The sequence below is a fragment of the Molothrus aeneus genome, chromosome 1 (assembly GCF_037042795.1).
Source record: "Molothrus aeneus isolate 106 chromosome 1, BPBGC_Maene_1.0, whole genome shotgun sequence".
Lineage (NCBI taxonomy): Eukaryota > Metazoa > Chordata > Aves > Passeriformes > Icteridae > Molothrus > Molothrus aeneus.
In genome coordinates, this window is record NC_089646.1 from 13,569,256 (window position 1) to 13,582,869 (window position 13,614).

Below are 13,614 nucleotides of genomic sequence, written 5' to 3' on the forward strand. Positions count from 1 at the left end.
ACAAGGGTCATTTTCCTAAATATGGGGTTTTTATCAAACAGACTGGGATTATGAGTGTACTATGTGGTTCAGTGTACTTTTCTCTTTGCTCTTGTAATGAATTTCACTGGCCTAATTTTCAAAAGCAAAACACTTTCAACATCTACTTTAGAACTAGCTGCTATGAAGTAATATAATAAAATTGAATTTTAAAAGGTCACACTAGAAAAGAATATTACATTTTCCATCTCAGAATGCTGGAATAAATTGGTTTATATGGCAAAAATTAAAAAAATACAAAAGAAACAATGTAAGAAATGCTATTTTTCTTTCTCCCTTTTTTTTTTTTACAACATACGTGTAAGAACTATCTGTCTTTTTTGATTATTTTGACAGGTGTTCCTCCATGGAAACAGAACTAAAGAGCTTTTAGTGTCTAGACGTTAAAATATCATTTGCTTCCACCAACTTTTAACAGCTGTATCCATGCTCAAGAATGGAGCTAAAACTTAAAACAAATTGAAGCTGTTGCACCATTGTTACTTTTTTCCAAATTTGCTTCATCCTTTGCAGTGCCCAAATGTAAGCTTTTGAGGCAGAACTTTTCCGTACTTCTCTATTAAACATTCAAAAGCCGAATTCTCAAAAGACTCAAATATATTCTGCTTTAATTTAACAACTAGTTCTGGTCAAGCAATTTCATGGCATCCAAGAGCCATCTTCATCACATTTTTCATTGCCCACTTAGTTCTATGACTGTATGTAGAGATATTTTTTAGATAACTATAACAAGACTACTTATACAGATTAAAGTTACTGATGTGACATGAGCAAAAACTTTCAGTGGTTTCAGTCAAACAATACACACTTCTGAATTCTTTCCAGATTGCAAAGAACAAATACAACTCCGTGTTAGTAACAACAACACTACAATATTGAAAACTCACTTGTACCATAATTCACATCCTAGCTGAAATGAAAAGACAATTCTGATTGGGAAAAGGCCAGTGGCCATTGGTCTGTCCATACATTTTTATTTACAGACTCAATACCTCAGAGTCTGGTACCTTCATTATTACTCTACATCCTGCATTTGGGAATGAATCACATGATTTCACATGTGTCAGTCTAACAAGCTTCAATGGACAATTGAGCTGCACCTCACTGGGGATGTTTTAACAACTAAGCACAGGTCAGAATGCACACTGCACAGAGTTCAGATTTCAAAGGAACAATATTGCATTATTTTCCATCTTTTCCCACAGACTAACACCAAGCTTTCACAATGACTGACCTTTATACTTGGAGTATTAGCAAATTATTATTTAATCATAAGTGAAACCAATTTGGTGATTTGCCTCTTTTAAAAATTCATTTATCTGAATGAAAGAGACTTTATTTATACTAATTAAATAAAATTACCACTCCATGTGTATAGATAATCCCAAATTGGCTGGAAGTTCAATGAACTCTGGAGAGGTTCATTAGCTTAGATGTAACACCACAGGAATGTAGTTAAATGGCTTGCAAAGCCATTTCAGGTCTAGCAGAAGTACAGAACTGATTTGTTTCAGCACATATCTTCAGCTCTTAAATCTGCCAGACTGAAACAGCTCCATGCTGACCTAGTTTGGATGCCTCTGATCTTGACTCCCAGGACCTGGACTTGCAGTGGCATGCTAAACAGCATTAGGCCATCCACTATAACCACTAGTCCTAGGGGGCTTTTTTCATCCAAACACAGAACTGTAACATGGCACAAACTATCAGCATCAGCATCCAAGGCCCAGCAGGGCTGCTCCAGCAGGGCCACTGCTGAGCTTGAACTAATCCCCAGGGTGGTTGTTTGCAGGTGGGTGAATCCATCCTGCTCTCCCCAAGTGTTTAACAGTAGCTATCCACAGCATCCTGTGTTGTCCCAGTTATCTAAGATGTCAGGCTCCCCATGATCCTGGATAGCAGAGTGTTGGTTACACAACATCCCAATCAACAGAACATAAATCATTTGAAGAAACTGAAAACTAAAGATAGCATTGAAGAGTTGATTTTTAATTAGTGAGAAACAGCATCTCATGTTTCCCATTTCAGAGAAATATAGCAGGCTTTGGACATTATATAATACATTCAAGTAAAAAGAAAAGTTAAAATACTGGGAGAATATGTCTTTCCCTTTTTTCCCCTCTTCAGGAGGATATATACCAAATATGAAAATGTCAAATAATTTCATTTCAGTATTTCACAATCACAAAAACCACTCATTTTTTAAAATACAATGGGGCTCTTAGAGAAGTTTTGCTTCTTTTTGTAACTTCATCTTGAAGCTGTTCAACATTAACTTCCAATACTGCACTGATACCTCTTATCACATTGGAGTTGCAGTCTAAACACTAAAAATACAGTAGTTCTTTTTTTAGGCTTCCCTAAAGCAATGGAGAAGGTTTTCTGTGGAAGTTATGAAATTTTCATCCTCAGAGAAACTCAGAACTCAACTGGTCAGGCCCTGATCAGCCTGGTTGTGCTTTGAGAAAAGGCCAAACCAGACATAACCTCTAGAAGTCCCTTGCAACTGAAATTATTATGCAATTATATTTGTATGCACTACTAGAATTTCCTGTGGTGCCACACTAAGAGGTCAGGAACTGTGTGTTGCCCCCAAGGAACTGACTGGGAGTCTCAGGACACTCAGCAATGGGCAATCTCCGAGGAATGTCACTGTCATGACTAGAATAATTCTGAATTTTGAGGCAGCAGCAAGAGCAAAACATTATCTTCTCCCACGTGGTTTTTATAGGGCTTTATGTAAAATTCTACCTCTATTTTGCCAATAAAACTCTAGTGGCTTAAATTATTTCTCACTTGATTAACATTGACAAAAAGGAGACAATGGCTTTGCTATTTTAATTACTATAATTGAGAATCTACAAATTAACCTTTATTTGCAAACACCTCATTCCCCCTTATCAGGTAACCCACACTGTAAATTGCAGGAGCACAGAGTAACTAATAAAGACATTTCCATCCCAACATATTATGGAAAAATACAGACTCATCTCTCTAATGAGAAAACTTCAGTGTGTCACAAAGCCTTGAAACTGAAATGATATCTTTATGGAAAAGATTATAATTGGTAGCGGGTCTCACACAGCCAAATCAGGCTCTAATCCAATCACTAAACTGCCATATGCTCTGTTCTAAGCCATCAGCCAGTTCCCCACCACGACTCTCCAGAAATAACCGTGGTTTGCAATTGCCCAGCTGGGCATTTAAAATATTCTACAAAGGTTTGGTGCCACCTATTTGGTGGAAAAGGACATCATCTCATTGTGGTCCTTGCAAATTCATCCCCATTTTTATTTCTGAGACCAAATGGTGAAAAGAAGTAACAAGAGCAGTCACAAAACTATGAAAAAAGGTGAACTGCAAAGTACCATTACAGATATTTATAGAAAGCACGAATGGAACTGAGAGAAAAGTCACACATCTCCAGGTTTGCCCCCAAAATTACTCTTTTTAAGAGAAATACCTATAATCCATGTCAAATGCACTCCAAGTGTTAGGCAACATTGACTTTCCCATCTAAAACTGGAATCAGCATTCATTCTTTGCCCACACAGAGGCCCAAGAGGCATCAACTCTTAGAATGTCCTCTTCCCTTGCGATTTAAAAAGAACTCTCCCTCAATGCCCACCTCAACTGTCCTCTTTGCATTAAGTGCATATCCCAGCAACACTAAGGCAAGAATTGACTAAGTAGACGTGTAAGTATTAACTGGTAATCACTCATGTGCTGTACATTGGACCATAATGAAAAGATAAGAACAGCCCTAAAGCCAGGGGCCAGAATCTCTTATCCCACCAGTATCCAGAGCACAGGTTCCTCCTGCCCTCCTCCAGAAGTACCCTGAGCCACATCCAGCTGCCAGGGAGCTCAGGATCAACAGCACAGGTCAAAGGACTTCTCTCTACACCTTGAAGACCTTCTTCTGATGTGACCAAGTGCTGGGCTTTGGCACCTCACCAGGAATGCTTGAAGATCCCCAACACCAGTGGATGCACACAACTCTCCTCCTACGGCAAGACAGAGCCCAGGTTCACTGCCTGGCCTGGCTCACACCCAGCCACACTCAGGCTGCCTCACAGCACTGCAACAAGCACTGCTTTGGATGGCACTCCAAGGTCTTCAGGGAAACCTGCATCTTCCATCAGCTGTAGAAAGGCTGGAGGTTACACTCCAGCAGAAAAGGACCTCGGCAGATCAAGTGCCTCTATGGACTCTGGACACCCTTTTGTGTTTTCCTTTCCTTTTAAATGAGTATCAATTTTTTTTATACCTCAATTGAAATATACTTTTTAAATAAAGTATTTTATCAACATTCAAAAGTTGTTGAATGTTGATAAAAAAAGTTTTATCAACATTCAAAACCAGTAAAAACATCCTAGTGAAAAGGAAACCAGTAAACTTGCACAATTCCTCCAAATACACAGAAAACAAAATAAAATTCTCTGCAAATACAATAATTTTCACAATACAGCTCAGCAGTATTCTCTCTTTACCTAAGTGCTGAAAATGTGACCGAAGAGTACAGTAAGAACTCGAACATCTGGCTGGATTAATTAAATCCCTATTTTTCATAAGGAGAATTTATTCCTACATACTTCAAATTTCAAATTTGCTAATATCAAATCCCCTCAGTCACAGTATGAACTCTTTAAGGTATTCCAAAAGCATGCTCCTCTGAACTTCTCAGAATAATTCAGCTTGTGTACTGTATGTATTTACATATCACTGTATCTGATCTATCTACAGCATGCAGACCCAGCACACTTGCAAATGCAAAATGAAACCACTAGGGACACAGATGTATATTAAAAGTGCCTTAAATTTGGCCTATTTGCAAAAAACTCAAGGAAGTCGTGCCAAGGCAAAGCAGAAAACTTGGACCATTCTGCTCTTCAGGTCTAGTTCATAGGATTGTTTTCACAGAACAAAAGAACAAAGCATAAATATTTAATTCTCCTGACATGCAAACACTGCATTGTTTTCATGTTCGTATGAGTAACACTCCTGTTCACATTTTTATTTGCCATCCAATTAGTACATTAACACAAGTACAACTTCCCACCTCTGCACTGAGGGAGATGTTAAAGAGGAGACAGGCATTCCTCAGTTTTAGCAAAGGTGGGAATACTCTGGGGTGAGAGACTTTTTTCAATAAGTCAGGTCACAGAATACAGTTATGCTGATCACTGGGGTTAGAACCACTAGTCACAAGCTTTAAATTAGCAAAACAATTCTTAGAACGAATTTTATTCTTATGGTATTATTTTATAAATAAATAATGTGAATTAGTATTTAATTGTTTCAACCTGAGGTTTTAATTTTCCACCTATCAGTATGGAAAATCTCTTGGCAGCTCTGGAGGCTATGTGAAAATTAAATTTTTAGTTTAATTATAAATCGGTTTTGCTGTAATAAAGGAGGCTTTAATTGAAATATTTTAATTAAGTGCTTGAAGCCACACAATGCAGGATTTCTGCTGCAGAGTAGCTTATCTCAGAGTCTGGAGTTTCACATTTACTCAGCTCCTGCACTGAACACAGGCTGCTGCAGAACTAATTGTTACTGCTGCTGCTTTTACCTGGTTAATGCACGTACCAAGACAAACAGTGGGTGCATTCAAGCACGCACATCAGACCATGTTAATAATGTGAGCAGTAAAAAAGGGTCCTTAGAACTGTTTAAAAATAAATACAGTGAGTGAAAGAAAGAAAGCTGTAGCATCTTATTCAAAATGTCCTTGATCCCCACACCTCTTGCCTTCTGGCAGCCCTCCCAGGAGGAACAAGTGGCAGACAGGGCTATCAGATTGCTCTCTGATGGACAGCCAGACTATGGCAAAACACAGCAGGGAATGCTGATCTCTCCTTCTCCAGACAGGATATCAAAACTGAAAGCACTTGCAAGGCTCATAAACAGCAGGATCAACATTATTAAGATTTCAGGAGTGTGGGAAGGGGGAAAGGGCCGCTTGCTTTTTCACAGATTAGTTTCCACACATGAGTATTTCAACAACAACACAATCTGTGTCTGGGGCCCCTCCTGATGACACAAACAAATAAAGAAATGGGATCTAGAAGTACAGAGAAAACTGAGAACAGCAGCAGCAGAATTTCACACTTGTAAAACACTATGTATAACCCTCTGAAGGTTTCTGGAAAGGGGGGTCAGGCAGGTGCTATTATCCTGACAACACAGGCAAGAACAGCAGAATGGTAAACACTGATCACCTGCACCAAATCTACCCATAGGCATCTGCATGGCTGTTCTGAGAACTAGGCTAGAATACATTTTCCTATTACCATTGCACTGGGTAAAAAAAAAAAACCCAAGTCACCTAAGTTTTCAAGCACTAACAACTATGGAAACAGCTTCTGCAATATAACAAATTAACTAAAAACATTTATACTTCAGAAGAGTTACTTGCAAGGGGACCACACAAGAATCAGAAGAGGCAAGGAAGTAGTTATATAAGACTTGTGGCAAAGAACTTCCCATGCATTGCAGTAACAGAAAGATAATGCTGTAAAAAAAGGGGGGAAAAAAGCCCCCTGTCTTCTACTAAACAGTGCCCTCACTGATCAAATAACTTAAGATTGAATAACAGACAAATACAAGGTATTTGACAGTGGGTTAATTAAATTACAGAAGAACATACTGATTCATACAACATATCTTGTCTCCAGCAGAAAACACTTATGAAGGAAAAAGGACAAGCACTTAGTACAATTATGTACAAGAGACAGGCAAAATGTCATTTCAGAAAACAAATATTGGCTGTCAAGCGACCAGGTAGAGTAAAACCACAACATGGAAGGGTGGAGCACTGGTGGGTGTTTCTTGCCCTATTTCTCTTGTATTCCTGCTCTTTACTGGCTAGTACAACTCATTCTGACTGTCTGAAGGAGAAAAGCCTGCCAACTAATCTTAGAAGCCAAGGGAAATAGATTAACAGAGGAAATGAGTAGGCCTGGACTTCAAAATTCACCTTCTCCAATTTCTCCTTCCTCCATCTAAAATGCACAACTAAGCTGTCATGAAACCACATGTTGTAGTAGTAAAAAACCATTTTGTTATTTTAAAATCCCTGTGAGAAGAACATGGCCAAAATTGTGACTGAAAGCTGAACAGACTTGTCAGAATTGGCAGGATATAAATTTCAAGAAAATTAAGAAACTCCCAGCTGGTAGAGATCACTTTAGCTCTTTTAATCCACATTGCTATGCTGATCCACACCAGCTGAAAATTCGACCCTTCTTTTGTGTAGTGCTATTTTTAAGCAGCTAAACGTCAGACTTGAGTACAATTGTTCAATCCCACGACAAGCATAGTGGAAGCAGAAGAGAGCCAACGTGTCCCAGTCACTCACTGAATCCTTCATGTGCCAGTCAACTCCTATTAGTGCTATCAAATCACCCACAGCTGTTCCCAAGTCTCTCCTGGGAGCTACAGTGAGGCACAGCAAACTCCCTGAAAGTTGAAGACTTTCTGCTTTTAACATTCCCTCATGTTCAGACCACCTATGCCACCTACATTTTCTATAAGTCACCTTGGTGGCCTGTAACACTCTGTGAAGGCAGGACCCCAGGTTTTGTGTCACATTACCCAATCTCTTCTTCCTCACTTACTCTACCCATGAAATGAACTGTGCCATCTCCTCCCATCAAGAAACTTCCTCAGTCTCCATAGTGAGAAAAAATTCCCTGGCAGCACCTAGATGTATGAAATCATGCAAACACAACTTTTGAGAACAAAACTGGGTCTGTCAGATGGCTGATGTCATCCTTCAGACACTCACCAGGGTGACAATGGCACATTCAGCAGTCAGTTGAGCAGCACTGAACAACGTCCGGACAAAGCGGTAAATCTGTTTCTGCTCCGGGTCATGTTTGTCATAGTCTGGTGGCACTTCGGATTTCTAAGGAAGAAATACTTCCAAATAGGTGACTGAAACAAAACGAAGCAGACAGAAAAAAAAAGACAGTTCACATGAAAGGGAAGGAGAGGCAGATGAACTTACCGAAAGGGGATGAAGGTTTTCATCAAAAATATCTAAGAGCATTCTTCCGTCTGTGTCCCTAAAAGTATTAAAACCAAAGCACTGTCATTATCTGAACACAACAGCACACAACCCTCACAGACACAAGTGCACCATTCAAACTCCAACACTCCCCATGCTGTGGGGTGCTTAGAAACACGGATGAAACATGATTTTCAAATACAGGTTAGACCTACTCTGCCATAAGGCCCTCGTGTAACATGAAATTCATATTACAAAACACACTAAAACACTCAGCTTTCAGTGCCCAAGATACAAAACTGCTGTGCTCTTTACTATGAGGCTTAAAAAGCACTACTACAAACTTGATAAAATCAGGCCAGCTTACTCTCCTTTTCTCCTTTTTTTAACTTATTCATGTCCACCCCTGCAATCTCTCAATTCCTCTTCCTCCTTCATTACCAACATTGTAAATGTTTACTGTGGCATTCACATTCTCTGAAAAAATTCCTTCACCCAGGGTTTATCTCCAGGAAAGCTGAAAGGCAGCAAGAGAGGCCTCAGAGAAAAAGAAAACAATTCTTATCTCATTTGCTTCTCCTGTGTTGTGCTCATGTGGAATGTGTTTGGAGATTGTTTACCCACAGGTGATTGCTTGATTGGACTCCAGTGTGAGTTGTTTTGACTCTTTGGCCAAACTGTGTCGGAACTCTGGGAAGAGTCACAAGTTTTCATTATTATCTTTGTAGCATTCAGTAAGTATCCTTCCTGTATTCTTTAGTATAGTATAGTATTCTTTACTATAACATAGTATAATAAAGTAATAAGTTAGCCTTCTGATAAGATGGAGTCAGATGCATCATTCTCTCCCCTCATCTGTGGACCTGCATTTACAATAGCTCACTAATATGCAATGCTATTTTTACAGTAATCTTTTAGTTAATACATACATAGTTCACTTTTCATTTATCTGAAAAACCCTATTGTACTAATGAATTCTAAAAGCCAAAAGCAGCACATACAAACAAAAATTCAGACAAAATAATATTCCTATTCATTGTTTTATAAGATGTTTCTCTGAAATGCCTGCAGCTCAATATCAGCATGCACATTGATGCAACTTCACAAGCCTAACATCCAGGATGCAATATAAGATTTTTGCTGTATGTAACTTTGGCAAGGACACTAACAAACACAAAACCAAGAAGTAACACTGTACCAGAACTGGCACTTTCTGGACAAATGCATCCCTGTGACCTACTTATTACAGTCCCATCTTTATTTTTAGCATCCCTGGTACTCTGATCATACAGTTCTTAACAAACAAACCACTGAATACATTTTCTATCTTTACTTAGCAGCACGTGTCTCTCAGAGCATACAAACCACAAGTTTTACAGTGGAGTTATGTCTGGAAAATACATTTATTAACTCAACATTCGAAGGTGACATTTTTTCTACTAAAATGGAGGCTAACACTGGAAAGAAACACACTTTTAATATAAAACAGAACATCTAAATTAAAACCAACAACCAACAAAAGAAAACAACAAAATGAAAAATTAAATAAAACCAAATCCTGGACTGAGGTGACTGGGGTAATTACTAGAAAATTCCCATCAGCAAGGAGTCTAGGCCAGACTCTTAACCCTACCTAAAAAACCAGTATCTTAATGCAGAAGTAGTCTCCCTGAAATGATTGGCGTGCTACAGTAAACTATGGCACTTCACAATGTAAATAATTTCTGGTTTTATTTCTTCAGGTTGTAGCTGCTGTATGCTATGAAGTCACACCTGACTGTCCTCAAAAATCTATTTAAAAAAACTTGAGAGGTTTTTGTCTTCATTGCAACTCACATTGTACTCTTTCAAAAATGGACCATCTAGTGATTACTCAAGCATTCTTTATGGTCAGTTTGCTGGGGTTTATTTTATTTCTTTAGCAAATTCACCAATGCTTGTGCATTCCTCCAAAAACAAGATGGGCATAGTTTTTTAATTACCTGTTGAGTAGCTAAGACAAAAAAACATTAAGAAAACTGATCAGTATAACCATGATAGAAGACACTGGGAAAGGGAGGAATGATAACTAGAATGCTACAATCAAATGAAATGTGAGAAACATGTGAAGAAATATTATATTTCATGCATAGCTTCTCAAAAAAATTAGACTGGTGAGGGTTTGAAACATTAGGAAGTAATTTTGGCTTAAGTCTCCTATACAGGAGAAGAGGACCAACTAAATACTGTCTAAAATGAATTATTCTCTGGAAAAGGAGATGCTTGACTCATTTTCTGTCAAAATGAACCTTGAGTCAAAGAGTCACAGTGGTTTCATACTCCCCATCCCCCTTAATGAACCACAATCTCCCATATACGTCAACAACTTCCTTTTCTCCTATAACAGCAGGAAACAGAACATATGTTTTGCTCTTGCTGTTTCAGCAGCAAGCACAACTGAGTGCTGTTATCACATTGTCCCACCATTCCCAAATCAGAGCGAACCCAAGACCAAACAGTTGTTTCACATCCCTCATTCCCAAGTTTCTAACTGACACACATGAGCCTGGCTCCAGCATCACTGCTGGGACTGTCCCAAGTGCAGGCACAGCTCCTCCCCACCCCAGGCACATTCCAGGGAAAGCAGCAGCAAGCAGTTTGCTGAATCAATCACCTCTCCATCCCAAAAGTGAAAGGACAGATAGCAACTTTCCCAACAAAGTAACAGTCAGAATGCATTTGTTTTCAAGATGCTGACACAGTACTCTTTATTTTATAAAGGTCTGGTCTCTCTGTCTACCAGCTGTAGGTCACATTTGCATCAGGCTCTGCAAGCCAACAAATGGGCATAATTTCCTGCAGACAGGGATCAGCTCCATGGCAATCACCATAGATAGCCACATCTGGCACACTGTGGCTCTGGATGCCCCTGGCTCTGGGTTCTTCCTGCTCACTTGAGAATTCTTACTGAGGTTTCTTACCTCTTGCAGTCTCTAATGTGCCCAATTCTCTCAAGCCTTTTACTCAGCTGCCATGGTACTTAGGAGAACACTTAATAATTGATTTCCACAAAACTTTGGAGTCTAATTATCTTTGAGATCTCTATTATTTTTTCAAGCATAGCAAAAACTGACTAGCTAACCAAACTAATCCAGGGACCATGGAAAAAAGAGGGGAAAGGAACCACAGATGGATAAACAAATAATCCAAGCATGACCACTCATGCCTTATTTCCTGGTAAATGAGATTAAAAGTTCAAGAGAAGATTTCACTCCAACTTTTGCTTTATATACTGTCATGTTTCAGTCCAAGGCCCACTGATGTCTCACAAAGTCTTCTAAGAGCTTTCAGAGGGAATCAAGCCCTAAGCCCTTCTGCCCTTGTGCACATGTAAAGGTTTCTCTTGGGATGTCAGCCTTGTTTCAAGAAGTGTGATGGGTTCCAGTGACCTGAACCATGGTCCTGAATGACGTACCAGCTGAACTTTAAACTCATGAGTAATTCCTTTTGTTCTAGTTGGACTTCTGATAGTGCAGAAGAAAAAACATCTAAGTGGCTTGATAAATCAAGATCTAAGCCAAGTTGTCTGAAAAGGCCAATTGAAAAACCATGGACACAAAAGTAACTTGAATTATTTATACAACCTCTCCTTAGAAATGTCAGGAAATATTATTTTAGGATACTGTGACGTATCATGAGGACAGGGAATTTAAGATACAAAAACACAATTCAACATGAAGAAAACTCATGTATGTGCCAAGTCACTTTTTAGAGAACCTTTTTTCTATTCAATTTCAATCAACTTGACTGAGCAGAGATCTAAAACATACTACACCAGGAGAGATAAGCCAGGACCTGCTCTTTTTCTGAGGCATCTTGAATGACATCTATTCACAATGCCACTCTTACTGTATAATTCATGGGTTTTATTTCAAAATCCTAACTGATCTCTGACATACACCGTTAACTTTACAAAGGTGCAGCTAAAAATACAAAACTGAAAGATATTATTCAGATTTCTCTACATGTAAAAGCAACATATACAACAATGCAGAAGTGCTCAATGCATATAAAATCAAACATTAAATCATCACAACTTTTCAATGTTGAGCTGTAGTTCCACTTTTTACAGTACCTAATCCTCCAATTTTTATTTTTCTATGTGAAATAATACCTATATAAAATGCATGTGTTTCTTATTGCTAGCCTGTAAGTTAAGAAAACGAGTATCCAAAAACGTCTTGAAAGAAATAAAGCATGGATTTTTTAGGGTTTGAGCAGTTCACTTGTTTCAATAAAAAGATATTTTCAGTACAAGATTCCACTATTCACATACCTGTTTTTGATGTGGTAATATATTGCAAGAGCTACACTGTAAAGAAAAATACAGAGTTAATATCTCAGGACTGCCATATTATATTTTCTGTCATATTGCATGCAAATTTCAAGCCTAGCACAAAGCATGACAAACAGTATACGGTCAACAGCCAATTTTCTTTTGTTGGCTCTTAGATATCAGGAAAATTGCTGTAAACAGACAATTTAATAATATTTGTTTTGTACATTTCAACTACATCCTTTTTACTAGTAATTAAGTAATTTACTTCATATTATCATCATATTTATATTATCTTCTTACTTCATGTATCAAGTTGCACATGCTTTGCATTTAATGCCCTATTCCACTAAACCCAATGGTTAAACCCCTACTGACTTCCAAGGCTGAAGACAAAGCACCACAGGCATTGGACATTCTCTTTAGTTTTGCTGCCAGGTTAACACAAGATGTTTATACCACCATTGGCTTATGATTGTATATTTAAACCCATTGCTTGTGTCTGTCTTTATATAGCTGCTCAAAGAGCAGACTCAAATACCACTCCTACAGTTTTATGGCATCAAGTTACTTATTTTAACTCAGGAAAGACAACTCCCTGAATAACTAACTGCATTATGCATTTCCCCTACTCTCAACCACACACCCAAGCACCCCTGTTTATATTCTGCACACAGACAAAAAGGGTCCTTATATTCACGGAAAGTTAAGATTTTGATTACATACACAACTAACTGATCTCATTTTGTTCTCATGAGATGGAACAAAATTAAAACATGGATTCTTATTATCCTACAGTTTCTAACTCCCAGCTCATGCTTTACTCACAATATATTTTTATTGAAGAATGAAGCTGAGCCAGCACTCTCCCTACTTACTGCAGCAGCATAAAACCAATCTAAGCTAAAGGGGAAAAGATGGAGGAGGGAATTCACTGATTCTCTTTGTGGACAGTTTGTTTCATCAGTGATTCACCGTTAGATACTTATGTCTTACACTGATGGAAAATTGCCCCTTTTTTCCTTAAAACACCTTTCAGAGTCAAGTAGATGCTCTCTGATTTTATTTCAGAATTTTTACATGAAAACTGAGATACTGCATGTTAGGAAAAGAATACGTTTGAGCTAAAACGCTAGCAGAATTTTAAACTATTTCAGGTTTGATTGCGTTTTTTTTTGAACAGCCATACAGTAGAAAACATTTTTATCATTAAAAGAAAATATAGTTTACTAAATTTTTATGA

General features: G+C 38.2%; 1 protein-coding gene across 4 annotated transcripts in view; it reads right to left on the bottom strand.

The window, feature by feature from the left end:
- The window catches only part of CCNY (cyclin Y), a 120,785-nt gene that overhangs the window by 15,461 nt on the left and 91,710 nt on the right, over positions 1-13,614 (bottom strand). For all 4 annotated transcript variants that reach the window (XM_066551432.1, XM_066551460.1, XM_066551449.1 and 1 more), the window contains 3 exons: positions 12,372-12,407; positions 8,057-8,114; positions 7,835-7,954 (listed from right to left, as the gene is read on the bottom strand). In XM_066551432.1, the coding sequence (XP_066407529.1) occupies positions 7,835-7,954; positions 8,057-8,114; positions 12,372-12,407 (214 nt within the window). The remainder of the gene's footprint in view (positions 1-7,834; positions 7,955-8,056; positions 8,115-12,371; positions 12,408-13,614) is intronic.